Source organism: Fusarium mangiferae (assembly GCF_900044065.1).
Source record: "Fusarium mangiferae strain MRC7560 genome assembly, contig: FMAN_scaffold009, whole genome shotgun sequence".
NCBI lineage: Eukaryota > Fungi > Ascomycota > Sordariomycetes > Hypocreales > Nectriaceae > Fusarium > Fusarium mangiferae.
The window spans coordinates 1,628,702-1,656,431 of record NW_024573929.1 but is presented as its reverse complement, the minus strand read 5'-3'; the positions used below and the strand labels follow the sequence as shown (position 1 = coordinate 1,656,431).

Here is a 27,730-nt window from a genome sequence, read left to right as displayed (position 1 = left end):
AATTGCACAACTAAAAGCTAAGATCTACCAACACTTCATACTCCAGCAAGAGCTCGAGATAGCCAGAGTACAAACCCCTCTCATCAAGTCTATTTATTCTTAACAACCTCAAAACCCTTCATAGTATCAAGCGCCTCGCGAATCTCAATCTTGTATGCAGGAATGCCACCAGAGTAACAAACAGGCTCGTAAATCTTACCAGGGATAGAGCCGCCCATGTATCTATTCACATCATCAGCAAAGCTCGTTCTTTTTGTGCGGTGTAGGTGACTTACGTGGAGCGAGTAGTAGGGAAGAGAGTCCTGTTGTTAAGTTCGACGATGTGCTTCTTCCATTCCTCGCCGGCCTTCTTGGAGGGGTTGATGTACTTGATGTCGTTGAGCTTGATCTTGTCGATGGCGTCGACGATCCAGCGGCCTTGGACGGCGACGGATGTAGCTGGGGGTTGTTAGTGAGGAAGACAGGACTGGTGACAGAGGACTTACGGCCGTTGCTAAGAAGGGTTGGGCCGTGGGGACCGTAGATATGGAACATGTTGGGATAACCGGGGGTAGTGACGCCGAGATAGGTCTATTCATGTTAGAGCTGATATGAAGAGTTGAGGGGAAATACATACCGTCGCGCCAGTCTTCCATTCCTTCTCGAGTTCAGCGCCCTCAATGCTCTGAAGACCAAGCTGCGTCATCACTAAAATCATTAGCATACTCAAACCTCCCTCATAAAGCCGTACTCACCACCAGTGACAACATCCTATCATCGTTAGCGTCTCTCCACCAAAGAATTCTTCGGGTGACTTACAAATCCTGTCGCAACAGCAATGACATCGAATTCATGGTGCGTCCCGTCCTCCAGCGTAATACCCGTCTCGGTAAACTCCTTGATCGCATTGTTCTTGATATCAACAACATCCACATTCTCCCTGTTGAACTGCTCGTAGTAATCGTACTCTAAGCACGGTCGCTTGATGCCAAAGTAATGCGGCATGTTCTCTACCGTCGGCGCAAGAAGATCCCGCTTCTTAGGGTCACCAATCCTGTTGCGTGTCTTCTTGGCCCAGAATTTGTACGACTCCTTGTTCGCTTCCGCATTGAACAGGTTGTCCTTGTACACAGCAACCCAGTACCTAAAACCGCCATCTTTCCAGACCTGCTCATACAGAGCCTCGCGGTCCTCAGGCGTATCGTCAAAGGTGTTCTTCTCGTACCAGTCATAGTGGAAGCCTGCAAAGTTCTCCTCGCGGTAGCGGAACAGCTCGGGGTAGAACTTCTTGGCCTGGTTCTGCTCTTCGGCGGAGGGATACTTGCGGCGCATGGGGACGGCGAGGTTGGGGGTTCGCTGGAAGACCTTGAGATGACCGGCCTCGGGACCCCAGGCCTGCGTGATCTGCACGCCTGAGGCGCCCGTGCCGATGATAGCGCAGCGCTTGTTGGTGACGTCGACCTTTTCGTCGGGCCAGAAGGAGGAGTGGTGGATTATGCCCTTGAACTTGTCCATGCCAGGCCAGTCAGGAATGCATCGACGGGCAGCCTATGAGGTTAGTTCTCAAGTCGCTGCTGATCATTGTAGGGAGACTTACGAAGCCGGTTCCAAGGACGAGATACTTGGCCTTGGCGACGCGACCGTCTGCAGTGCGAATATGCCAGCGACCGCTCTCGGTATCGAACTTGCCGCCTACAACAACGGTGTTGAACGCAATATCCTTCTTGATGTCAAGGACCTTGTCGACATGATCAAAGTAAGCGCGAAGATCAGCGTAAGTAGGATAGTTGCAAGGCCAAGTCCAGGTATCGTAAACCTCAGGCCAGCTGAATTCGTATTCAGGCACTTCGGAGTCGACACCAGCACCGGGGTAGCAATTCCATCGCCAAGTGCCCTATTCCGTCAGTCTTCCATGGTCAGATTGGCAGTGGTTTACTTACTCCAGTATCGTTGCCAGCTTCGTAAACAACAGTCTTGTAGCCGCGGTCTCGCAGGGTCTTGAGCATGAAAATACCAGCAAAGCCAGCACCGACGACGAGAGCGTCTACTTCGAGATTATCGGCATAGACACCTTGATCGCCATGATGCTCGACGGAGTAATCCGTAAGCTCAGTGTTGAACTTCTTGTGAACTGGAATCTGCTCGCCCATTGTGAAATGTTGTTTTAAAAAGAAGAGTAATGCTGAAGATGAAAAGACTTGCTTGTGATAGAGAGAATGTTTTTACTTTACAGGAAACACGACCAGTTTATAAACACAATTCGTCCGTCATATGCATGTTGGTCCTGCATCTCATCAAATCGAAACACCTTGCATCTCCGTGAAACTCTGCAGTAGCATCATGTGAAAGCAACCGGCCTCCGTTCCGCCCTGCGTAACTGCGTACCCGCATCCGCCTCGTCACGTCTCCACGTCCAGCTCGCTCCTGTCCATGCAATGCCACCAAACGAGACACAGCGAGGTTACAGCACGTCGTCTTCCCCGCACGCTCTACCCCGGATCGAACCCCACGGGGCCTCGGACGCCATGAACTGCCGAGCGCACGCGGCGCCGCATCCTCAGTAAATGTAGAAGATGAGCGGGCCTGTCTGATTTTTGTGTTTACCCCTCGTCTGTGCACTCGTATCTGCGGGTGCGGGTCCGCAAGCTTAGGGAAGGGATCTACACTGGAATCCTTGGTGTTTTTGGTCAACAGAACTCAGTTAGATTGCGCGAGGGGCGGGGTTGAGGTTGAATAGAGTAAGGTGCTGTATGCGGGTGTATCCTGTCATATGACTTAATAACCTTTGTGAGCTGGCGCGGGCCACGAGCCAAGGCTGCACTATCTTTGAATCAAGGCGCCATTGCGACTAGCAGTATAAATAGATAGCTTCACTAGGGATACCGCAGACAGTTCCGTAACAATTGATCAACCCCCATTCAAACCTCACATTACGTTGTATTGCCCCAAGATGCCTATTACCGCCCAAGCGACATCCAAGCTGCGCAGCATAATCGACGATGCATGCGCCGACCAAAAGACCGGTATTCCCGGTACCACGGTCGTATTGGTCGACAAATCCGGCGAGATATTCGCTCATTCAGCGGGTACGCGCGGTGTCGGGTCCAATGAGCCCATGACGCTGGACAACGTATTCTGGATCGCTTCGTGCACCAAGATGCTTGCTGGTGTTGCGTGCATGCAGCTCGTCGAGCAGGGAAAGCTGAAGCTTGATGACGGTGAACATTTGGAGAATCTTGTGCCTGAGCTTAAGAGTCTGAAGGTCTTGAAGCCTGATGGCAGCTTTGAGGAGAAGAAAAACCTGATCACGCTACGAATGCTACTGACGCATACTGCGGGCTTTGGATATACGTTTTTTAATGAGCGTCTGAGGGATTGGAGCCATCCTGCTGGTATTGATGAGTTTTCCGGTCGCATTGAGGATATCGTCAAGCTTCCTCTTCTATTCCAGCCTGGTGAGGGCTGGGAGTACGGTGTAAGTTCAATTTCCGCCTCATTCCAACATCAGCTAACATTCCAGGTCGGAATTGACTGGGCTGGCATCGCGCTTGAACGAGCCAGCGGTCTGCGTCTCAACGATTATCTCCAGAAGAACGTCTTTCAGCCTCTGGGCATCAAAAGCATGTCCATGCTTCCCGGTAAGGAAATGCGCGCCAGATTAGCTCACATGCATCAGCGCGACGCAGACGGCACACTGCGAACGCGCGATCATCTCCAGCGTCTTCCTCTGGTGACTGACAACGCGAGCGAAATCGCTTCAATCTTCCATAGCGGCGGCGCGGGAATGTTTGCGCAGCCCCAAGAGTACGGAAGTAAGTGCAGATAGTTAATGTTGTGCGGGTGAGTGGATGCTGATCGAAACAGAGGTCCTAACTGTTCTGCTCAACGGCGGAACATGTCCCAACACAGGTGCTCAGATCCTCAAGAAGGAGACGGTCGATCTCATGCTTAGCAACAGCATCGAGAAATTCCCCAACTTCAGCCGTCAGCCCATCCCAGCTGCCAAACCAGATCTGACCAACCCAATCGGCGAGCTATACCCCGTCGACGGAAATCCACCCCAGGTACGACGCTCCCTCCCTTCCCCCGCATTTCAGCAGACACACTGACCATTGAAATTGCAGGGCTGGGGATTGACATTCATGCTCACCAATGGAGGCTTCTCAGGGCGATCGAAGAGCACGGTTCAGTGGGCTGGGCTAGCTAATCTCTGGTGGTGGGCTGATCGCGAGCACGGCATTGGAGGGATCGTCTGCACGCAGATTCTGCCGTTTGCTGATGCCAAGGTCTTGGGACTCTGGGCCGCTGTTGAGACTGAGATTTACAAGGCTGTTCTGTAGATGAGATGAGATTTGAGATCTAAGTTAAGCTAGTTTTGAGTCAGAATCGAAGAGTCAGCTAAGACATTGCGGCGTAGCCCGTTCACAAATTCAAAGCCTCAGTGCCTCGCGTAAAGTTACACATTGACCTCGATATTGGAAGAGTCTAGAAACTCTGCTCATCTCGATCTACACAGCCAAATCATCAAACAAATGAGGCTGTTGACTAGTCGTAAGCCAACATTTCCCAGGGGTCCCCCCTCCATCCCTCCAAGACAGCACGAACTTTGACTGGTCGCACTAAACCGAAAGAGCAAAGAACGCGGGGAAACAAGCGCTCGGATCAGTTGGGAATCCGGGGATCCGGAGGGGGGAAGAGGGGACTATATCTGCAAGGGAGGGGAGAGCTTTAACCCAAGTTCCGCCCACTTTTTGTCACTGATGCAATTTTTTCCACGCTACCATCTCTATTTACTCCAGGACCCCTATATCGACATCATTACAGCACGACCATGAAGAGAACGCAATATGCCTGCGATCAGTGTAGAAAGTCAAAGAGGGGCTGCGACGCTCCGCCGTTGGAGATCCCGGGAAATATGGACCCCCTCCGCGATGGCAAGATGATTGTAGGCGAGAAGCGTGAGATCCCCGCTCGTTTCAGCAGTCCTTGATAGTGCTGACAGATAGATGGTGTAGCACCTCTGGCTCAATCGTCGCCGTGTTCGTACTGCACAAAGACTCATAAGAAATGTACCATGAACTGGGCGTGGACGCAGATTCAGATCTCTTATGCTCTCGCTGCGGCTGCGCGGGGTGAACCAGGTATTGAATGCATTGTCCCCTCGAGACGGGATTCAACATCTACACGACGAGAATCGACATCAACGGAGAATACACGCGATACACCGAATTCTATCGTCCCGGATGATAACAGCTTTGATGTCCAATCAGCAGCGCAATCTTTTGTCTCGCAGTCACTCCCTCCAGTGCCAGTCTTTTCAGAGATCGACACCAGTCTAGACGTCCCCTCATTTCTCGACAATTCACTCGATGCGCTACCATTCGATTTTGTGCCTGAGCAAACAGAGCCTGTTGACGCTAATTTCTACGGCATTCAATTCAAGGATCTCACTGCACCCGAGGAACCGTTAAGCGAGCCCTGGGACTTCTGCAAAGACTCAACGATCTCGCCTGAACTTCAATTCGATGTTGCATCCATGTCGCAGTTCCCTACCGTCAGTCCCACGGAACCTGCACAGTCTCTCATCGCAGTTAGTCCGAACAACGACAAAGACTGGCGAAGAACGAAACGGCGTCGTGTGTCGAATACATGGAGCGATACGCAGAGTAGTTCGTTATCGTCGTTCACTATGGATCAGTCGATGATGACAAGGTCCAACAACCTCATGATCTCGACGAATCTGCTGCAGATCTATCACGATGTCTTGGAGCATAATTTATCGTGCTGGCTGAATGAAGTTACGTGTCCGTTTGGTCGGCAGCAGAAGACTGTCTCTCAACCAGGGAATCTTGCTGAATGGGGATCTTCATGGACGAATCGAGTTCTGCGACGGACTATGAACCTCGATCGTGTGGCTCAGTCAACGCAATTGGTTCATTTGTCCCGGCAGCAAGACTCAGCGACTGCGAAAGCTCTTCATCTCTGTATCATGGCGTTCGCAACACAATGGGCTCAAAGTTCACGACGACACAGAGAACGATATCCCTCACTAGACGACATCGCAGAGGAGAATCCACTAAACGAGTACATGGACGACTTTAAAGAAGAGTTTGATCGTCACCTTCAACGAAACATCTGGGATCAAGCACGACGCGCTCTAGATGACGTCGCAGACGTAGAATCCTACCGCGTCGTCTGCGCAGAAATGATCTTCGGCCTCACCCAAAAACCTCTTGATCCCGAAGACACAGAGCACAGCGACGTCGATACATCAGGCTGTTTCGAGGACGTGTACGACATGCAATCCGTCGCCGACGAAATAGCCAGCATAATCGAAAACGACGGCCCGCCCATCTTCATGGAGCGCGCGGCTCGAAAAATGCACACTCTAAAATACCGCTTCGACGCTGAGCGAAAAGGTCTCACGAAAGGCCGCAAGCGCGCTAATCTCGTAGCGTCCATGAGCAGCGAAGACGCCGGGACCGTGAGTTTGCTGTACTGGTTGACGGTGATGTTTGACACGGTTAGTTCGACGATGAGTGAGAGGCCGCTTGTTGTTGTGGATGCGAACAGTCAGCATGATGATGCGCGTGGGGACACGGATTGGAACGTTCCGCTGTTTATTCAGGATAGTCTTGAGAAGCCGAGGCAGAACGTCCACTGGCCTTGTTCGTATGAAGAGGCTGCTGAGGCTGTTACGAGATCTGCGCCGGTTAAGGTGTTGATGTTTCGCCATGTAGCGTATTTGCAGAATTTATTGAGACAGGGAGAGTCTGGGGAAAAGGTTGAGGAGTTTATTGAACGGTCTGCAAGGGTTTATCGCTACTGGAACACGACATAGTAAGTCCGCACTTCTCTGATTCATGCACTGGTACTAATCTGTATAGCGGCACGTTCTTTAGAGAACTTCTTCAAAACTACAACTCCATCCCCGGCCGCATCCAAAGCTGGTTCATCTGCATCTGCGCCCACTGGAATCTCGGCGTCCTCCTGCTCGCCGATCTAATCCACCACATCGACGAGCACGCCCTCGGCCTCCCCGCCCCAAGCCAATCCCGCTCCAACTGCAAATGGGTGATGCGGATCCGCGAGCGCAGCGCCCGAGAGCTATCCGACCTAGCGCGCGTGACCGCCCCGGACAACAGGACCCCGATCGTGCCGACGCTCTCGGAGTTCCACCACGCCATCAACCAGTGCATGATCCTCACGGAGCCGTGGACGGTTATTCTGATACGCGCGTTTAGCAAGGCGGCGAATTATTGGATGGCGGAGGTTAATGAGTTGTTGCAGGTTGATCGTGCGGGGGAGGAGTTGGAGGAGCGGCTGGGGAGGGGGGAGGAGTGTATTAGGATATTGTGGATTCTGGGGAAGAAGAGTGATATTGCGAGGAGGTGTGCTGAGACGTTGAGTAGGGCTAAGACGAGGTTGCCGATTTGACGAGTGATGCTATACCAGAATGGTAATGAAATTTGGGCTTGGTGGGGTGGGGTACACATACGCAGATCATAGGCGTTACAGGCAATGCCGGCATATTAATCAAGGAACAAGTCATTAATAAAATTGATATCAATCTCAAAGCCCCTTCAAAGCTTCAGTTTCTAATTATAATTGACACTCGACGTTGCAAACTCGATATGCTTCATGGCCCTACCAGTCTAGCCAATCCGTGGTGTAAAGGTCAGCGACTTGAACTCTAATTCGCAGTCGACTTTCAACCAATCAAAACTAGCACTCGGTTCCGTGGTCTAGTTGGTTATGGCATCTCGTTAACACCGAGAAGGTCCCCGGTTCGATCCCGGGCGGAACCACGTTTTTTGCTCTTTGCCCAATCTGATGCAGCTGCGATGACTGCTTTTTTCGTAGAACAGACTGCTATTTCATATTATTTAATTAATCTTTTGCTACTAATATTTCGGAGGTTATTGGGTAAATTTCGTCACGGCTGAAGTCTTTTTACGTTTTGCTGGAGTGCCATTGTTCATTGCTACGTAACAGTGTTTGAGTTTATCGCGCATCTCAATCTTCAGACTCTTAACTCTGTACCTGCATCTATTGGGTGGCATGGCCCTACATTCAACTAACCAGCGCAAATGTATATCGAACCTGCAATGCCATCTCTTCGTCCTGCAACCCCCAAAAGCCATTTGTTCACCAAAACCGCTAGACCCAAGCCTCCAGGGTAAACCCACGAAGATCCCTCACGTGTCTTCCCCAGATTTCTCCACGCTACTCAATCCCCTCTCCTCTCATTGGTCCACTCCCCATACCAGATCAACAGCTCGGTATCTGATCCCGCGGAACTTGAAGAGGCAAACCTCGGTCCACAGATAGCTTAAATACATCAAACAACCTCCCAATCTCATCACCACCATCCCCCAATATCCAATCTCACCTCATATCCATTAAAAATGGCGTTTTACCCTCCCTCTTGGGTCCCTAACCTCCCAGGTACTGTTAGCGCCCCGCTCTCCTAGAGGACGTACTAACTGGAGAAGATATACCTGATTCAATCAGCGTGGCAGACTTTATCAATGCTCAAAAAGCAGGGAGGAAGAGCTTTGAAAAGTCGAAGAGGCCGTATACGTGTGGTGTGACGGGGACGTCGCGGACTGCGGAGGAGGTTGCACAGCGTGTTGACTTGCTTGCGCGCGGGTTAGCGAAAAATGTCGGGTTTGATCCGAATGATGGAACAGCGTGGGACAGAGTCGTGGCGATTTACGCCCTCAACACGGTAAAAATTGTCAATTTTGTACGAATTCGACGGTTCTAATAACTTGGGCAGATTGATTACATCCCCGTCACGCACGCTATCCATCGCGTAGACGGTATCGTCACGCCCGCTAGTTCAGCTCACTCGGGGTCTGAACTCGAACATCAACTTCGATCATCAGGCGCAAGAGCACTGTTTACTTGCGCTCCTCTTCTCAGCACAGCACTCAAAGCAGCTTCTGCCGTTGGAATTCCAGAAAAGAATATTTTCCTGCTCCCTCTGCCTGAGACTCCCTCTGAAGGAACCTTCAAAACGATTGAAGATCTAATCGCAGAGGGTAAGACTCTACCGCCCTTGGAGCTACCAGCTTGGACACCAGGACAGGGAAAACGACAAGTCGCGTATCTGTGCTACTCAAGCGGTACATCAGGTCTTCCCGTACGTATACCACGTTTTTCTGTGTACTATCTAACAAGCCTAGAAAGCCGTTATGATCTCTCACTACAACGTCATCGCATGCACTCTCATGATCCATACCTTTGAGTCCATAACCCGCGCCCAAGACAACATCGACACGCAAGTAGCCCTCGGTCTTTTACCCTTCAGCCATATTTACGGGCTCGTTGTAATCGCTCATATAGCGCAGTATCGCGGCGATGAGATCATCGTCTTGCAGCGCTTCCAACTCGATCAATTGCTCGCGGCTATTCAGAAATTTCGCATTGAGCAACTCAGCGTCGTACCGCCGATCATCGTGCAGATTTTGAGCAGCCAGGATAAATGCCAGAAGTACAATCTCGACTCGGTGAGACTTGTGTTCTCGGGTGCTGCGCCCTTGGGAGGTGAGACGATTCAGAAATTACTCGAGTTGTATCCCAAATGGAGAATCAGCCAAGGCTACGGTACGTTCGCCATCACCAATACCTCTTCAAAACTAACAGATCAGGTTTAACGGAGGCTTCACCGTCGGTGTTTCACACAAGCGAGGCAGATCCCGTTCTCGGCTCATCAGGTTCTCTCCTCCCCGGCGCAAAAGTCAAGATCATCGACCAGCACGGCTCTGAAGTCACCAGCTACGAGACACCAGGCGAATTATACGTCCAAGCGCCGAACGTCGTGCTGGGCTATCTCCACAATGAGAAGGCTAACGCTGAGACGTTTGTACACCGTGATGATGGGCGGTGGTTGAGGACGGGCGATGAAGTACTCGTGCGGAAGTCACCACGCGGAAACGACCATTTCTTCATTGTCGATCGAATCAAGGAACTTATTAAAGTCAAGGTACACTCTCATCCTTAACTCAAAAAGCATTGCTGATTTTTTTAGGGCCATCAAGTTGCCCCCGCTGAACTGGAGGCGCATCTCCTTGACCATCCATACGTAGATGACTGCGCAGTCATAGGCATTGTCGACGAGCGCGCCGGCGAAGTGCCTCTAGCGTTTATTGTAAAGAGCAAGAAAACGAATGGTTTGAAGGATGAGGATGTTGTGAAGGCTGTTTGTGAGCATGTTGAGAGTCATAAGGCACGTCATAAATGGTTGAAGGGCGGGGTTAGGGTGCTGGATGTTATACCCAAGAGTCCGAGTGGGAAGATCCTGAGGAGGGTTTTGAAGGCGCAGATCAAGGCGGAGAAGCCTGTTGCGAAGCTTTGAGTTTCGCTACAATTATTACTAGAGATGGATATTGAGTTTGTACCGTTTGAGGTAAATAGAGAACCGTTTTATACTGTCGGCAGTTGAACGATGGTCGTGTCAACAGTGGGGAAGCTTCAGTGCATCTTCACTGGAACAACACCAACAAGACTACGTGCTGCTTCAAGTGATGGCCACAATACCTCGCGACTAGAAATTGACAGTTATAGCTCAATAATGACATCTTCTGCACTAGATCCAATGATAATCGCGCAAGTCAATCGCTGAAGATACTGATACGCAAGCGAATACACTATAACTGGCCAATTCCTCTAGATCGGATCTCGCGGCCTCAGCACTAGCAACGCCAGGAACCAATACAGTCAGCACCATTAACAATTCACCGCTCCTCAAATAAATCCGCCCAAAGTCCTCCATCCTCTCACATCTACAGCGACAATGGAATCTCAATCTCTACTGACAAGTCTCGTTGACTATCGCAGTGCGAATGTCACAATTCTGAGCACGACCGTTTTGGCGGTTATAGTGGCGTTCGCTCTGCTAAACCGCCTACTAACTCCCCGCATCGACCCACGTGAACCGCCCGTCGTGAAACCGTCAATTCCGTGGGTAGGACACATCATCGGGATAATTCGTCACCAAGCAGACTACAGCAGGATAATCCAGTCGGTCTCCCTTCTCCCTCACTTCCCTCAATCGCTCACACATCAATCGCTCACACATCAATCGCTCACACATCAATCGCNTCAATCGCTCACACATCAATCGCTCACACATCAATCGCTCACACATCAATCGCAGCAATGAGAACCCTCACGTCAAAATCGCGACACTGCCCATGCTCAACGGCAAAGTCTACGCCGCCTTCGATCCCGCCCTCCTCCAAACCCTCCTCCGCAATAAAACCGCGTCCTTCGAGCCCTTTGTCTTTGACTACGCGAAGAAGACATTCGCGCTGAAGCAGGAAACCTTTGCGAAGGTCAAAGTACCCGGCGTTTACGATGAATTCACCGAGGCGATCCATGCGAGCTTTCAGGTTAGGCATTTGCATCACATGAATGTGCATTTCCTGGGTAGCATCGCTGCGAAGCTGAACCGCGCGACGATACGTGCCGATTCGATCAACGCGGGAAAAGAGACGGTCGCAAATGGAAGGCTACACGTGGAGAATTTATATATTTGGTGCCGCGATGTTATGAGCCTCGCTACAACGCGTTCTCTGTACGGCGACACTGATCCGTTCAATCGCGATCCCTCTTTAATTGACGACATGTGGTATGTCCCCCATCCCGCATCTACGCATCGCTAACAAGCCAGGCTTTTCGAAGAATCAGTCCCCTACTTTCTCCTCTCGCTCTTCCCCTCAATCACGATGCCAAAAGCCTACAAAGCGCGCTCCACGCTGCAAGACATTGCCTGCAAATGGTACTCCGAAGACCACGACATCCACGACCCCAGCGTCTCCGCCCTCGTACGAAATCGCGCCGGAGCACTACGAAAGAATGGTCTTACGGGATACGAGATTGGAAAGTTCGAGGTCATTCTCCCGAACGTGGCGACGCTTAATGCCGTGCCGACGTTTTACTGGCTTTTGCTGTACATACTCGACCGACCAGATCTTCTCGCGCGGATACGAGCCGAAACTGAGAATGCAGCTGTCGTGGAGGATAATAATGGGAAGAGGAGTGCGACGTTTAATATAGCGGATTTTGAAGAGAGAATGCCTCTGCTGGTGAGCTGTTATCGCGAGACGTTGCGGCTTGCGAACCAGACTCTCAGCATGCGACGCATCCTTGAAGATACAAGCGTCACGACGCCTGAAGGAACAACATATATTCTCAAAAAGGATACAGACCTGCAACTTCCTGCTGGCGTAGCACACTACGAGGATAGTGTCTGGGGCGCAGATGTCAACATCTTCAATCCAGAGCGCTTCCTCCCCGCGTCCAAGGGCAGCGCCGAAGACGAGCGCAAGCGAAAAGCAGCGTACATCCCCTTCGGCGGCGGTCGCCATCTGTGTCCCGGCCGGAACCTCGCTTTCGCAGAGATCATTGGCTTCGCCTCTGCTTTACTACTGGGCTTTGAGATTGAGGCTGTGGGGATGGGGTTTGGCGATGTCAAGATGCTGGGGCCGCAGCTAGCGGGCGGGACGGTAAGGCCTGAGAGGTATGGCGCTGGGTTGGGGGCTGAGATAGCGATGAGGCAGGGATGGGAGGATGTGGAGTGGAGGTTTGAGTGCTGATGCTTTAATTTGGTTGGGGAAGCAATTGTGATGTATTGTTTCTCATCAAGCGTGTTCGCTATGCTAGTACAGTGATTGACCCCAATATGTTGTTGCAGGTTGGTACACACGTAGAAAGCCCTTGTTGTTGTTTTGTTGTTTTTGTCGAAATGCAAAATAAAGCAAATAAATCCCAATTTTCTGATTGGCATGTCATGAAAGACCCCAACTCCGTCGCGTGTGTTCCGTACCGTTAATCCAAGCCCATTCAATCATTTTCCCATCACGACTCCTCCAGCCCAATATCCCGTATCGCATCTCAATTAACCGCTCTTAGAAGCGCTTCCGTTAGTCTCCGGCTTGTCCTCCGGTGCAGTCGCAAACATCAGCACAGGCTGATACAGCTGGCGTCCATGCGGACTGTGAACCCAGATGTCCTGAGGCCACAGTCGCTGCTGGGACTCAATGGTCATGGTGCGTCGGTAATCAAGGTCATATTCCGACAGGGGAGCGGGGATGGGGAAAGTCTCGACGTGATATCGAGGCTGACCGACAGGCTTGAGACCCTGCGTCGATCCCGTAGCCTCAGATGACGCGCAGCAGCTCTGATTCTGATTCTGACTCTGACTCTCCTTCTGGGGTTTGTTGCCGTTTTCTTCAACTACCTGACACATGGTTTTGGTCTTGGTGATGAATTGGTGATGATATATTATAAAAAAGGGGATTTGAGTAGTACGTGATGCTTTATTGCCAGTGAAATCTTGGGGGGGATTGGGCCTTCATATAGACCTCGAGCAGCGGCAGCATGCACGCGGACTACGTTTCGCCCACAGAAGCAAATGTAGTATATCTAGCGAATCAAGCACGCTGGAGTGGTCGGAGGACCGCGAGAGGGCTGTTGGGCATCGAATGCCCTTGAGGTTTGTGTAACACAAGGGCTCCCTATGCATTCGAGGCTTGCATTTGGGCTGGGTCTGGGCTGAGGGGAAACAAAAAGTGCAAATCGCATGAGGGGGGCGCATGTCGCAGCACTTTTACATCGATTTCGACGCTGAAAAAACACAGCGTTTTGGTTTAATTTATGTATCTACACTCTTTCGTCATGGTGTTTTGAGCTTTGAGTTTGAGGCTAAGTTTAGCTTCACGATTTTAACTCAGGTACCGTACAAGTTAGACCAGATCAGATAAAAATTGCCCGACGCGGGTACATCTCCCACTAGATCACAATCGGATTATTTCATCCGAGCGCGAGAAAAGCGTATTGTCTGCGTCGGCGGTTAATTGGCGCCCGCCTTTGAGACGCTGAGATATGAGAGGTCCAGCTGAGACAGACATTGAGACATTCGCTGCAGGCGTCTCGAAATGGCACCATGAATGCCCGATAATCATCGGAGATCATGATCTGATGTTTATCTGGCCATGTTTCAAATCATGTTCGGGCCTAGCTCTCTGGCTTAGTTCGTTTTTTCGCTGGTGAATTCCTGGTAATCGGAATGTTTTAGTGCCATCGCGCGATGCTGTGTTGTATTTTTAGTGAGAAGTGATGGGATCTTGGCGGTGGAGATTAGAGGGGAATACGGTGAGCGCGTGAGTGAGACGGGGGCTTCGAGTGCGAGACGCCGCATTTGAGTCAATGACAAATTTTGCCCCGGGAGGAGTTACACAGCATATACAAATCTTACACGCATAAGACATTGGATGCAATGAATCGCACAGATCGAGGAAAAATGAAATATCTCTGTCAATATTCCATTATTAACCAGCCCTAATCTTGCTCTCATCTGGTTGGGTTGCAAGCCGCCCGGGACCGAACGATAAGATTGCGATCTAGGTACTTAACAAATATCCCGAAAGGTCAAAGTGTATGACAAGCTGATAATCACAAGCTCCAGCTGACGACACTTGCCGTCCGTCGGACAATTAAAAATGCCGCTGCAACGTCATGCGTTACTCGAACTGTAGTGCTTGTTACTCGCACCTCAAGATTAATCTCTCCGACGCACTCTAGGGTAAACTACTCTTTCAATCTACGACGCCCAATCTCCACCCAGCGCCCGGACCGCGTCGCAATTCTAGCATGTCCGAAAGCCCGACTAGACCATTCCTTGATGTCGTCATAGATAAATCACAAGTGAAAATATGTCTGTTTATTATGGTCAATGCCCGTAGATCCTCAAGAATGTGTTCATCCTTATCGCTGTGAAGTTTTCCGTCAAAATGGCTGATGAGAGACCTACGCCTAGGGATGAAGACATCCCAGGCGGTTTTCCCGTTACGCCAAGCGTCAATTCGATTACCCCAACGGGAAATGTCACCGACAGACACCTTGAGGCCGGGTTTGCGGGCCGTGAATATGACGCTGCGGCTACGACGTATGATCATGTCACCGCCGGCAGTTCAGCCTCACTCGGCGCGACTGGGGCGTTAACCTCTGAGCCTCAGCAGCACGCGCCTGTCCTCGATCGCAATTCTTCATCGAGCACTGTTCTTCCTCGCGCCGAATCCACCGAGGAAAAGCGCAACAGTGCATCGTCTGCCAATAACGACGAACCAATCTTTGCGCCGATCAAATCTCACACCGAGAACGAGAAACCGCCCCTCGAGAAACGCAAGTCTCATCGTACGGAAGATGATCTCTTCCGCGTGCTCTCCCGTCGTCGCACGAATGCCTCAACACCCGCTGAGAAAGAGGAAGAAAACGAAGATCATGAGGAACTTGACCGTCTTATGTCTCGCATCTTCGGTCAGAAGCGCCAGGAACAAAGCGAGGAGGAAAAGACGCGCCATAGCGGTGTTATCTTTCGTAACCTCACCGTTCGCGGTGTCGGTCTCGGGTCCAGTCTTCAGCCTACCGTTGGGGATTTCTTCCTGGGCCTCCCGCGAAAATTGGGCAAGTTGTTTACCCAAGGACCCAAAGCTGCGATGGCGAAACCACCTGTTAGAGACCTCATCAGCAACTTTGACGGGTGCGTTCGACCAGGTGAACTACTTCTTGTTCTGGGTAGACCTGGCGCGGGATGCAGTACATTCCTCAAGACATTCTGCAACCAGCGCGCGGGCTTTGAGTCCGTTGAAGGACAGGTAACGTATGGCGGAACCGACGCAGCGACTATGGCCAAAGATTTCCGCGGCGAGATCATTTACAACCCCGAAGACGACCTGCACTACGCCACGCTCTCTGTGAAGCGCACCCTCACTTTCGCACTGCAGACCCGCACGCCCGGCAAAGAATCCCGCCTCGAAGGCGAAACGCGCGAGGATTACGTCCGTGAGTTTCTGCGCGTCGTTACGAAACTCTTCTGGATCGAACATACCCTCGGCACAAAAGTCGGCAATGAATTCATCCGTGGTGTCTCAGGCGGCGAGCGCAAACGCGTTTCTATCGCTGAAGCCATGATCACGCGTGCTTCGGTGCAGGGCTGGGATAATTCCAGCAAAGGTCTTGATGCAAGTACAGCAGTCGAATATGTAAAGTCCATTCGCGCCATGACCAACATGGCTGATACATCAACCGCTGTGTCGCTCTACCAAGCCGGCGAGACGCTGTACGACCTCGTTGATAAAGTCCTGCTTATCGATGAGGGAAAATGTCTTTACTTTGGCCGCGCGGAAGACGCGAAGAAGTATTTTCAGGACTTGGGCTTTGAGTGTCCTGAGCGCTGGACGACGGCTGATTTTCTGACGAGTGTGACGGATGAGCATGAGCGCAGTGTTCGTGAGGGCTGGGAGGATCGGATCCCGCGCACGGCGGGGGAGTTCTCAGATGCGTATCGTCGCAGCGAGGATTATCAGAAGAATCTGAGGGATATCGATGAATTCGAGGCTGAGCTTGAGACGCTGGCGGAGGAGCGGCGGCGGAATGAGAGTGAGAAGAGCAAGAAGAAGAATTATGAGATTGCCTTCCACAAACAGGTCATGGCGTGCACGCATCGTCAATTCCTCGTTATGTTCGGCGACAAGGCATCACTATTTGGAAAATGGGGCGGTTTGTTGTTCCAAGGTCTCATCGTCGGTTCACTCTTCTACAATCTCCCCGATACAGCAGCTGGAGCTTTTCCTCGCGGCGGTACACTCTTCTTTCTTCTTCTCTTCAACGCTCTTCTCGCACTGGCTGAGCAAACAGCTGCATTTGAGTCAAAGCCTATTCTTCTCAAGCACAAGTCCTTCTCGTTCTACCGCCCTTCTGCATTCGCCATTGCCCAGACGGTCGTTGATGTCCCACTTGTTTTTATACAGGTCATCATCTTCAACGTCATCATCTACTTCATGGCCAACCTCGCGAGAACGGCATCGCAGTTTTTCATCTCGAATCTCATTCTGTGGCTTGTCACTATGGTGACGTATGCGTTCTTCAGGGCTATTTCAGCTTGGTGCGGGACGTTGGATGTCGCGACGCGGTTTACAGGTGTTGCGATTCAGATTCTCGTTGTGTATACGGGTTATCTGATCCCGCCGGACTCAATGCATCCTTGGTTTGGGTGGTTACGATGGATCAATTGGATTCAGTATGGTTTCGAGTGTCTCATGGCTAATGAGTTCGCTTACCTCACTCTCCAATGCGAGCCGCCGTATCTCGTCCCGCAAGGCCCAAATGCACGACCTCAGAACCAGGGCTGTACTCTAGCTGGTGCATCGCCTGGTTCAACGTCTGTATCTGGCGCTGCATACATTCAAGAATCCTTCACATACACTCGCTCTCATCTCTGGCGCAACTTCGGCTTCCTCTGGGCATTCTTCATCTTTTTCGTGTTCCTCACTGCTCTTGGTATGGAACATATGAAGCCCAACGTCGGAGGCGGCGCGATCACCGTCTTCAAGCGAGGTCAAGTCCCCAAGAAGGTTGAAGAGTCTATCGCTACTGGTGGTAGAGCCAAGGGCGATAAACAAGATGAAGAATCTGGACGCAGTGATCCTGTCGCGAATGGTGATGCTGAACGTACCAAGAGCGACGAACAAATCACCCAAGAAGTCGCCAAGAATGAAACAGTGTTCACCTTCCAGAACATCAATTACACAATTCCCTTCGAGAAAGGCGAGCGAAAACTTCTCAACGACGTTCAAGGCTACGTTCGCCCTGGTAAATTGACCGCTCTCATGGGCGCATCCGGTAAGTTCCATTTCCTTCAATTAACCTACCAACGTTAACATTCTCAGGCGCCGGTAAAACAACACTTCTCAACGGCCTCGCCCAACGTCTCAACTTTGGCACCATAACAGGCGACTTTCTTGTCGACGGTCGTCCTTTACCAAAATCCTTCCAGCGTGCAACTGGCTTCGCTGAGCAGATGGACATCCACGAACCTACCGCTACCGTGCGCGAAGCCCTCCAATTTTCTGCGCTGCTTCGTCAACCGAAGGAAGTATCGAAGCAGGAAAAGATGGAGTATTGCGAGACCATTATTGATCTTCTTGAGATGCGCGATATCGCTGGTGCGATCATTGGTACCGTCGGACAAGGTCTTAACGCAGAGCAGAGGAAGCGCTTGACGATTGGTGTTGAGCTGGCGTCAAAGCCGGAACTGCTTATGTTTTTGGACGAACCGACTTCTGGTCTCGACTCAGGCGCTGCATTCAACATCGTGCGCTTCTTGCGCAAACTCGCAGATGCAGGCCAAGCCGTCCTCTGCACAATTCATCAACCCTCCGCCGTTCTCTTTGAAAACTTCGACGAGCTTTTACTCCTCAAATCAGGCGGTCGCGTCGTCTACCACGGTCCTCTAGGCCATGACTCAGAGAACTTGATCAAGTACTTCGAGTCCAACGGCGGTCCCAAGTGTCCCCCGCACGCTAACCCAGCCGAGTACATGCTCGATGCAATCGGTGCTGGAAATCCTGACTACGATGGTCAAGACTGGGGCGATGTCTGGGCTGAGTCTTCGGAGCGACAGAAGCGAACTCAAGAGATTGAGGAGATGATTGAGCGTCGTCGCAATGTCGAACCGTCAAAGAGTCTTAAAGATGATCGCGAGTACGCCATGCCGTTATCCACTCAAACATACGCCGTTGTTCGTCGAAGCTTCGTTTCATTCTGGCGTTCACCCGATTACATCTTCGGTAACTTTATGCTTCACATCGCAACGGGTCTCTTCAACTGTTTCACTTTCTACAAGATCGGTTTCGCATCGATTGATTACCAAAACAGACTGTTCTCCATTTTCATGACGCTTACGATCAGCCCGCCTCTCATTCAACAGCTCCAGCCTGTCTTTCTCAAATCGCGCCAGATATTCCAGTGGCGGGAGAATAACGCCAAGATTTACAGCTGGGTAGCTTGGACTACAGCCGTTGTCGTCGTTGAGATCCCGTATCGTATCGTCGCGGGTGGTATTTACTTCAATTGCTGGTGGTGGGGAGTCTTTGGCTGGCGCGCGTCAGCATTCACATCTGGTTTCGCATTCTTGCTCGTTCTGCTTTTTGAGCTCTATTACGTCTCCTTCGGCCAAGCCATCGCTGCCTTTGCACCCAACGAACTCCTCGCGTCTCTTCTCGTCCCCATCTTCTTCCTCTTCGTCGTCTCCTTCTGCGGTGTCGTCGTCCCGCCTCAAGGTCTCCCCACCTTCTGGCGCGAGTGGATGTACTGGCTCACTCCCTTCCACTACCTCCTCGAAGCCTTCCTCGGCGCTGCCATCCACGACCAGCCCGTTCGCTGCGAGGAGGGTGAATTCGCGCGCTTTGAACCGCCGAGCGGCCAATCGTGCGATGATTACGTTGAGCCGTTTATTCAGCGCGCGGGAGGGTATGTGACCACTGGATCAGATGGATACTGTGAGTTTTGCCAGTATGCGACTGGTGATGAATTTGGAGCCGGGTTCAGTGTATATTACAGGAATATCTGGAGAGATTTTGGCATTTTCTGTGCTTTTATCGCCTTTAATTATGCGGTGGTTTACTTTGCTACATGGATGCGGTTCAGAGGCAAGAATCCGTTCAAGGGACTGTTGCAGAAGAGGAAAGCTTAGATTGAGTTCGCAGGTATATATGGAGAAGATTGAGTAAGTTTGTTGTAATATGGAATTGAGGGTCTAGATTGTTTATATGGATAGAATAAATTGATCGTGTTGCGCATTGAATTGTCACTTCATGTGTCTGAGTGCAGGTTAGTGATGCGATAAGATAAGGATAAGGTTGAGGATAAAAATAACATTAACCTCACATGATCAGACACTGCGGGGAACCAATACGCGTATAACGTATTCTCAATCCAACAACCAACAAATGCCTGTCTCATGAACAGATGCATTCAAAATAGTAATCAATCCCTCGCCAAGAACTATCTCACTTCCAAACGTAATAGATACTGAACAACTCATCGCGTCATCGCCTTGGGGCGCAACTTGCATGTATTCACAACTCCGTCCCCGGAACATATTAAAAGGGGCCATCCGGCCGTGCTCTGCACAAATCTGCACAAATCCCGTAGATTTGCACAACTAACGGTACGGAAATCGCCAGATCCGTGTGGGGCTCCGCATAACCACCCGGGCGACGGATTCTAGAACGGGCCCGACAAAGCCCGCTGATTGGCCAACCCTTCCCCATCTCTCGGTTTCGCTTTCGATCCCCTCGCTCATTGGTTCGTTGGTCCTCGTGAGATTGACTCGTGGCTTGGGTTAAATATCTTCTCATCACCCTTTCCGCCTCTCTTCTTTGTCTTCACTGTGTTTTATCTTCACGATGACGGGAACAAAAGCTTCGATCGATATTGAGAGACCTGCGAGTCAGCGGACGCTTACGCCTTCTTATACTGGTAGCGCTGCGAAGAAGGATGAAGAGAATGCTACGAAGGAGGACATCGCTCAGCCTGAGGACCCGAATGCTGTTGGCTGGGATGGACCAGATGATCCAAACAATCCCATGAACTGGCCTGCAAAGAAGAAATGGACTTGCATCGGCGCTCTATCCGTCATGACCCTCCTAACGTAAGTCCCCCTCTAACTCTCCCCTTACCATCACTAACATGTCAGACCTCTCGTACGTCCCTAACCTCAACCCCAATCACACTCCCCTCTAACAATACAGGGCTCCTCAATGTTCGCCCCCGGCGTCCCAGACATCATGCGCGAATTCGAAACCTCCAACCGCAACATCGCCACCTTCGTCGTCTCCGTCTACGTCCTCGGCTTCGCATTCGGCCCTCTCCTCGCCGCGCCCCTAAGTGAGATCTACGGCCGCGCCATCGTCTTCAACATCGCCAACGTCCTCTTCCTTATAATGACCGTCGCTACGGCGCTGAGCCAAAACATGCCGATGCTGATTGTATTCCGCTTCTTGATGGGTTTCACGGGCTCGACGCCCGTTACTAATGGATCAGGGACTATATCGGATATCTTCCCGGTGCAGGAGAGAGGCAAGGCTATGGCTGTTTGGGCCATGGGACCGCTTCTTGGACCGTGTATTGGACCGTTGGCGGGTGGGTATATGGTTGAGGCCATTGGATGGCGTTGGGTATTCTGGCTGATTGCTATTCTCGTAAGTGTCTTTACCCTTGGAGAGTACGGTTGCTAATTGTTAGACCGGCTTCATCGCTGCGCTGTGCTACTTCGCCGCCCCAGAAACCTACGCCCCAACCCTCCTCCGCGCCAAAGCCGCCAAACTCAAGAAAGAAACCGGCAACCAAGACTTATACTCCATCCTCGACAAAGACGGCCTCACGCCCAAAGAACGCCTCAGCAACGCCTCCATCCGCCCCATGCGAATGCTCTTCACCCATCTCCCCGTTTTCATCCTCTCCCTCTACGTCGCCATCGTCTACGGCGTGTTGTACCTCATGTTCAGCACCTTCACCTTTGTATTCGCGCAGCAATACGGTTTCGGCACTGGTACTATCGGTCTGGCGTATCTCCCTACCGGTATCGGAATGTTGCTTGGTACAATGACGTTTGGGGTCTTGACGGATGTTGTTATTAAGAAGAAGATTGAGCAGAATGGCAAGACAGTGCCGGAAGATCGGTTGCCGATTTGGATGACGTTGCCGTCGGGATTGCTTATTGTGGGGTCGTTGTTTTGGTATGGTTGGGCGGCGGATCAGAATACGCATTGGATCGTGCCCATGATTGGCGTTGCGCTGTTTTGCTTTGGTCTCATGGGAATTATGGTGAGTATTCTTTCTATTTTAACGGCATTGGACATCACTAACGATATAGATGTGTCTTCAAACTTACCTCGTCGATGCATACATCACCTACGCAGCATCAGCCGTCGCCGCAATGACAGTCCTCCGATCTCTGGCTGGCGCTATGCTCCCTCTCGCCGGATTGTCTATGTACGATGATCTCGGTCTCGGCTGGGGAAACAGTATCCTTGCTTTCTTGGCACTGGCACTGGTGCCTGTTCCCGTCATCTTCTTCTTGTACGGACCCAAGATTCGAGCCAAGAGTCCCAACAACCTTGGCTAGACGCGACAGCGTATGATGATGATGGTCAATTGGTAGGTTGAGATGGGGAGATTCATAGAGAAGTAGTTGTCTAGTGAACAACTGGTATATAGTATAGAATTTGTAATTGAGAGTTGACAACGTCCTCGTTCAAAGAATGCCATTCGCTTAAATTGTCCAAGAACATCTAGTGACGTGAACCTCATATTACGTTACATGGGGTACGAAAATTCATCGTGAGAACATCGGGTGCATGATCCCAAAGCGGTAATTCGTCTGCAGACCAGACCTCGGCGCTTTTGCTCCCCAAGTGGACCTGAAGCGGACCATTCCGTGTACCATCGTGTCGGGAATAACTTCAACGCACTGCATGAACCATTGCTCTTAAGTCTCACAGAATTTGTTCGCACAGACATCTACCCAACGGTCGGTTCCTAATCTTCGGTGCTTGATGGCGTCGCAAGTCAGCATACTGCTCATCCTCGCATGGTCACCGTTTACGATCCGGTGGATTTACATGGCCCCCACGTTACTGATCAGATTGATAACAATAAGGTTATCTCATGTCACAAGCTTTCAATCATACGGTCAATGTCACTCCAGCTCGTGGCAACACCCAAGCCATCCAACTCTCAATCTCATTATTGATCAGATGCGAAAACTCTGAGCAGGGATGAAAAAAACGTGTCATTGGAGATCGCCTGTTCTCGGAACATCGCCAAGACCAAATCCACCAGCGTAACTCATCTTCATGTGATCCACGTTTACCTAAAAGTCTCCATCACTATTCCCAGAAGAAAAGGCGGCTCTACCCAATCCCTGTAAAACATGAGGCTTTTTTTTATCAGATCACGGCTAAGTCATGCCACGCGACGTCTTGGCAGACCAATTATATCACGCGATGCGTTAAAATCTGATAAGATTAGATGGATCACCAGATTGTGGGCGCGGAATGACTTCCGTCGCTGAGACGATATAAACAGACAGCGTTGCATTGAACTTGGAGGTGAAGTAATCAATGTTGTTTAAGCTTATTTGCAATGGCAGATCATACCTCTCATCGTAGCTCCGACGTGGAAGCTGCGCCGAAACAAGAGCGTGAGAAAGTCTCGAATACGGATATTCTGAGGGAGTCTTGGTCTAAGAAGGCTCTGATCGTCGCGTTTACTGGGTATGTCTCCATTCACTTCTCGTAATTACCTGGCTCTGCTGACAATTGACGCAACAGCCTCTTCGCAACCACGTTTATAACCCAGTTCCTCAAATACGCGACAAAAGTCTACGATGCATACGCTACCTCTGCGTTCCAGCGCCATTCAGCGCTTGCGACAGCCAATGTCGTCAGTACAATCATCGGTCTCGTTACATATCCCATCATGGCAAAGTTCTCCAACGTACGTATATCTCTCCATCCCAATACACGAGACTAACTGTCCCAGGTCTTTGGTAGAGCAGAGGGTCTAACCTTTTCAATTCTCTTCCTTGTTCTATCGCAAGTCATGTACGCAGCCTGTCAAAACATCGCAACCTACATCGTAAGCTCCCAATCCCAATTCATTACATCTCTAACATCATAGGCCGGCGGCATCTTTGAATCAATCGGCGACACCGGCTACGTCATCATGCAACAGGTCTTCATCGCCGACACAACAAGCCTCATCAACCGCGGTCTCTGGACATCCCTCCCCGAATCCTTCGCCTCCATCCCAACACTATACCTCGGCTCCATTGTCGCAGACAGTGTTCTCAAGCACTCAACCTGGCGATGGGGCTACGGAATGTGGGCTCTCATCCTGCCCTTCTGCGCAGCGCCGCTGATTATTACTTTATACGTCCTTCAGCGACGCGCGAGAAAGGCTGGATATAGAAGAAAGGGCGCTTGGGACGCAGCTGATAAGACGCAGCCTTTGAGCAAGAGGATTATTAATCTTGTCTGGGTTGATCTCGACATTCTTGGTGCGGTACTTCTTGTTCTCGGTCTTGGACTTACGCTTATTCCGCTGTCGCTTACGGGCGCGAGGAATAGTGATCGCTGGGACCAGGGGAGCTACATCGCCATGCTCGTCATTGGCGTTGTCGTCGTCGGCGTGTTCTTCGTCTGGGATACAAAGTTTGCCAAGGTTCCATTTGTTCCTTTCCGGATGATCAAGGAGCGAACTGTCGTTGCGGCTTGTGTTTTATCCATGCTGGACTTTTTCCATTATTCTTGCTTTACGCTCTTCTTTCCGAGTTATCTTCAGGTCGCTGGGGGCTTCAGTCCTGGACACGCCACGCGCATTGAGTAAGACTCCTTCGAATCACGCCCGAGATAATGCTGACTCTAATAGCAACGCCCTTCGCGTCGCGTTCCAGATCGCTTCGGTGCTCGTTGGTATATTGATGAAGTATACTAAGCGCAGTCAGATCTTTGTCTTCATCGGTGTTCCGCTTTGTGTTCTGGGTCAAGGTCTTATGATTCACTTTGTCAACATGAACGGAGGTCACGCCAACGAAGCATCTTTCATCACAGCAAAGACCCTTGTTGGCGTTGGTCGTGCATTCTACCAAACCGCCGCTCAAGTCTCTATTCAGGCCCTCGTCGCCAAGGAAGACGTCCCCGTCGTAACGGGCGTTTACTACGCAGCCATGAACTTTGGCGGAGCTGTCGGCACCAGGTTAGTCTATCCCCTCCTTTCAGTCAATCATCACTAACGAGTACAGCGTCGGCGGTGCTATCTGGAACAACATCCTCCCCCAAAAGCTCACAAAATATCTCCCCGAACAAGCCAAGCCCAACGCCTTCAAGATCTACAAGTCCATCGTCGTCGCGCAAAAATTCGCAAAGGGGACGCCGGTTCGCGCAGCTATCGACCTGGCATATCGTGAGACACAGCGCCTTCTCGCTATTGCTGCGACGTGCTCTCTTGCGCCGATGTTGATCGTCATGTTTGCGCTTAAGGCTGTTGATTTGACAAAGGTTGACGAGGCGAAGATTGAGGAGAACAAGTCTACTGATGGGGAGATTGAGCCGGCTGTAATGAGGGAGAATGTGCAGGTAAAGAATTAGGTTTAATCGAGGAGCTGTAGGATTAATTGAAGGTTGTTAGTGCATTGAACCATGATGTTGAGGTAGCCGGATTGCGTGGAGCCGCTTTGTTCGGTGAACGCGACGCTGGCCCTCTGTAACGCGCTCACTACCTAAAATATACCTAGTTCAGTCAGCCCCCAGAGCAGCGAACATAGTGCAACAAGATTTATTATGCATCACTTGAATACAATCAGCTGACTTATCGCACTTGAAGCATCAATTCAAGCAATTAATCCATTATTCCGCCTTGGAACGTGCTCGCCAATTGACTACCTGCAACCAATAAATTCCCCAGACATTACCAAGTATGACTACAGCAGTGCAGCCATCGCGACCAGCGACAAAACCAGTCCAACCATATTATTCCCAAGCTTGACAGCAGCCGAATCATCCCCTCCACTTCCACTTCCACCACCCGTGCTCTCCTGCTTCTCCCAATCACTCTCATTCCACTTCGCAAAGCTTAACTCCGGATCCAATCTCGGTCTAAGATCAAAATCCCCCGCCGTAGCCTCCCTATCACTCGTCGTGCCATTCCAGCAATGCCTCTCAAAGCACTCCTCACACTGCTTCGGCATCTCAATATCCAATCTTCTCAACGAACCCTTTATCGCTGCACAAGCCAAGCAAGCAGGCCAATTCTCATCTACGCTGCCATTGCCGTACGTGGCTACCTGGAATGCGTTCTCAAGAGCAATGTCCACTTGGTTAGGTGTGAATTGGGTCTGTGTGTAGGAGTAGTTGGTGTAGCCTGTCCATGGGGCGTTGGGCAGCCAGAGGAGCAGGGGCGTGGATGATGAGGCATTGCAGCCGAAGAATGTTGGTTGGAAAGAGAGGTTTTGGGCGACGATGGTGTTTACGTCTGGGATCTTGGGGAAGGGGATGTTGCCCTGGGAAGCACTGAGGGCAGTATCTGGAATGTTAGTGAAGATCATACCAGTACAGCAAGGGACTTACTGATGAGGTTGCTTCCGTTGACCCAAGAGTTGGGCGCATCGGATGATGCTTCGTAAACAATAATCAAGTCAAGCTTGCGCTCAGGAATGATCAACGGACGAAGAGGATTGCTCTCAAGCGTAAGACTCCCGTCGACCTAAACAGTCAGCACCATCCATAAACTCAGCAGGATAACTTACCAAAAGAAGCTCCGAGACACCCTTCATATCGTCATTATAATCCTCGAACGGATTTGGATACGTCGCCCACAACGACTCATTAAACGTCAAGTCAAAATACATCGCCGTCTCATTCACAAGCTGAACCAGGGGATTGTCGTACTGATCCTTCGGCACAGGAACGTCGTTGATATCCGGGTTAACCTTCTGTCTCTTGCCCAACCATCTCTTCGCAAACACCGGAATTCCATAGAACGAATCAATAAACCACGCAGTGAACGCATTAGCAGTCGTGCCCTGCATGAGCGTTAGTTTATCAAACCCCTGCACGCATTCACTCTTGTTCTGAGGTTTTCCCTCCGTCATAGAAGTACCCAGGAACTTGGTCTGGATAAACGCCTGCACGCGCCCGCCAACCCAACTTCCAAACTCAAAGGGCGTGACTTCATAAGCGGTCAAGTTGAAGCGCGTGGATTTGTTGAAGCCCGGATACATGAGTTTTCCGATCTCGGGGGATTTTCCGGGGATTACCTCTGCGAAGCACATGATTGGCATTGGTGCGTCGCCGAGAGTGAAGGCGGTATTCTTGGAGGCAATGTCGGAGTAGTTGCTGTATACTTTATCGTCGGGCAGCCAAGTTCCCCAAAATTGACCGAATGTGTCTGCGACGGAGACGGGGAAACCGGATTCATCTTTTGCGCCCATGTTTTCGAAGATGCTGGTGAAGAAGGCTGTTTGGTTGCCGTCTGGGCCGGATGAGTAGTCGAGTGAGAAGTTGGAGGCCTTTTTGACGCCGTCTGTTGTGGTGAAATTGTTTGCCGCGCTGAAATGTTAGTGATGATTGGGACGATGGTGGAATGGACTTACAGAAGAGATACGGTGACAGCGCCTCCGCCGGATAGACCAGTGATGTATGAGAAAAGCTGCGTCAAGCCGCCTGTCCTCGCCGCCCTTGCGATAGCAGACCGGGCATCGAATGCTTGCCAGACACCCAGTCCACCTAGACCAGACTGCGTGCCTCCACCAGAGACAGAGAGTCCAACGACGGGAACATCGTCACTCTTGAGCTTGTTAATATAGTTTGAGACGTTGAAGTTGGAAATGTTGGCGAGTTTGAGATAGTCCTCCAGATTGGGAATGATCTGCTTAGCGCGCTGTTCACGCCAGGATGATTCTTCATCGGATAGGCCCTGGGAGAGTTAGATATGGTAGAGAGAGGGAATAATTGGGATGAGTACGTCTGATGCTTTGCGGATCTTGAGGGAGGAGGGACATGTCGTGTAGACTGGGGCGTACGGATCAGCGCCACTTTGCGCGAGGGCGACGCTGAAGAATGAAGTGATGAGCACTAAATCGCGATACATCTTGCAACTCGTTTCAACCGAAATACTTGTTAACAATCTGCAATAATGAGAGAAACAATATTCAGTGCATGGCCAAAACAGCAGCTCTTCCATCTAAATACCCGCAGCATGGACATTCCCATGCCGATATCCGATCTCCCTCGCCCCAAGCTATGTTAGCTCATGTCAGCGCAAACTTCCACCACCAAACTCAATGGCTTATTCCAGCCAACCCGGTCCCTAGATTCCACGACTGTTTAATTATCAG

The 27,730-nt window shown here is 50.9% G+C and overlaps 10 protein-coding genes and 1 non-coding gene across 11 annotated transcripts; 8 read left to right on the top strand and 3 right to left on the bottom strand.

Moving 5' to 3' along the window:
* Positions 1–89: 89 nt before the first annotated feature.
* Positions 90–2,129, bottom strand: FMAN_08529 (uncharacterized protein; the record flags this gene model as incomplete). The annotated part of the gene is made up of 8 exons (XM_041835166.1): positions 90–222; positions 276–438; positions 486–570; positions 617–687; positions 735–750; positions 799–1,527; positions 1,577–1,873; positions 1,920–2,129. 8 exons carry the CDS (start codon positions 2,127–2,129, stop codon positions 90–92), a joined length of 1,704 nt encoding a protein of 567 aa, XP_041685357.1.
* An 800-nt stretch (positions 2,130–2,929) lies between these two features.
* Positions 2,930–4,319, top strand: FMAN_08530 (uncharacterized protein; the record flags this gene model as incomplete). Its single annotated transcript, XM_041835165.1, has 4 exons — positions 2,930–3,454; positions 3,500–3,791; positions 3,844–4,043; positions 4,104–4,319. 4 exons carry the CDS (start codon positions 2,930–2,932, stop codon positions 4,317–4,319), a joined length of 1,233 nt encoding a protein of 410 aa, XP_041685356.1.
* Positions 4,320–4,810: 491 nt separating this feature from the next.
* On the top strand, positions 4,811–7,416 carry FMAN_08531 (uncharacterized protein; the record flags this gene model as incomplete). Its single annotated transcript, XM_041835164.1, has 3 exons — positions 4,811–4,937; positions 4,995–6,819; positions 6,867–7,416. 3 exons carry the CDS (start codon positions 4,811–4,813, stop codon positions 7,414–7,416), a joined length of 2,502 nt encoding a protein of 833 aa, XP_041685355.1.
* A 297-nt stretch (positions 7,417–7,713) lies between these two features.
* tRNA lies at positions 7,714–7,787 on the top strand. Its single transcript has one exon. It is a non-coding gene; the product is annotated as a tRNA-Val (tRNA).
* A 600-nt stretch (positions 7,788–8,387) lies between these two features.
* Positions 8,388–10,342, top strand: FMAN_08532 (putative phenylacetyl-CoA ligase; the record flags this gene model as incomplete). The annotated part of the gene is made up of 6 exons (XM_041835162.1): positions 8,388–8,427; positions 8,475–8,710; positions 8,762–9,127; positions 9,171–9,591; positions 9,636–9,970; positions 10,016–10,342. The coding sequence occupies 6 exons, from the start codon at positions 8,388–8,390 to the stop codon at positions 10,340–10,342; spliced, it is 1,725 nt and encodes a 574-aa protein (XP_041685354.1).
* Positions 10,343–11,180: 838 nt separating this feature from the next.
* FMAN_08533 (uncharacterized protein) lies at positions 11,181–12,584 on the top strand (the record flags this gene model as incomplete). The annotated part of the gene is made up of 2 exons (XM_041835161.1): positions 11,181–11,617; positions 11,660–12,584. The coding sequence occupies 2 exons, from the start codon at positions 11,181–11,183 to the stop codon at positions 12,582–12,584; spliced, it is 1,362 nt and encodes a 453-aa protein (XP_041685353.1).
* A 302-nt stretch (positions 12,585–12,886) lies between these two features.
* FMAN_08534 (uncharacterized protein) lies at positions 12,887–13,237 on the bottom strand (the record flags this gene model as incomplete). The annotated part of the gene is made up of 1 exon (XM_041835160.1): positions 12,887–13,237. One exon carries the CDS (start codon positions 13,235–13,237, stop codon positions 12,887–12,889), a length of 351 nt encoding a protein of 116 aa, XP_041685352.1.
* Positions 13,238–14,780: 1,543 nt separating this feature from the next.
* Positions 14,781–19,522, top strand: FMAN_08535 (putative ATP-binding multidrug cassette transport protein; the record flags this gene model as incomplete). Its single annotated transcript, XM_041835159.1, has 2 exons — positions 14,781–17,670; positions 17,718–19,522. The coding sequence occupies 2 exons, from the start codon at positions 14,781–14,783 to the stop codon at positions 19,520–19,522; spliced, it is 4,695 nt and encodes a 1,564-aa protein (XP_041685351.1).
* A 715-nt stretch (positions 19,523–20,237) lies between these two features.
* On the top strand, positions 20,238–21,958 carry FMAN_08536 (uncharacterized protein; the record flags this gene model as incomplete). Its single annotated transcript, XM_041835158.1, has 5 exons — positions 20,238–20,482; positions 20,528–20,534; positions 20,583–21,032; positions 21,076–21,657; positions 21,707–21,958. 5 exons carry the CDS (start codon positions 20,238–20,240, stop codon positions 21,956–21,958), a joined length of 1,536 nt encoding a protein of 511 aa, XP_041685350.1.
* Positions 21,959–22,977: 1,019 nt separating this feature from the next.
* On the top strand, positions 22,978–24,983 carry FMAN_08537 (uncharacterized protein; the record flags this gene model as incomplete). The annotated part of the gene is made up of 6 exons (XM_041835157.1): positions 22,978–23,108; positions 23,166–23,331; positions 23,377–23,472; positions 23,515–24,218; positions 24,265–24,591; positions 24,638–24,983. The coding sequence occupies 6 exons, from the start codon at positions 22,978–22,980 to the stop codon at positions 24,981–24,983; spliced, it is 1,770 nt and encodes a 589-aa protein (XP_041685349.1).
* A 332-nt stretch (positions 24,984–25,315) lies between these two features.
* On the bottom strand, positions 25,316–27,483 carry FMAN_08538 (uncharacterized protein; the record flags this gene model as incomplete). The annotated part of the gene is made up of 5 exons (XM_041835156.1): positions 25,316–25,917; positions 25,962–26,097; positions 26,141–26,942; positions 26,987–27,309; positions 27,358–27,483. The coding sequence occupies 5 exons, from the start codon at positions 27,481–27,483 to the stop codon at positions 25,316–25,318; spliced, it is 1,989 nt and encodes a 662-aa protein (XP_041685348.1).
* Between the last annotated feature and the right edge of the window lie 247 nt (positions 27,484–27,730).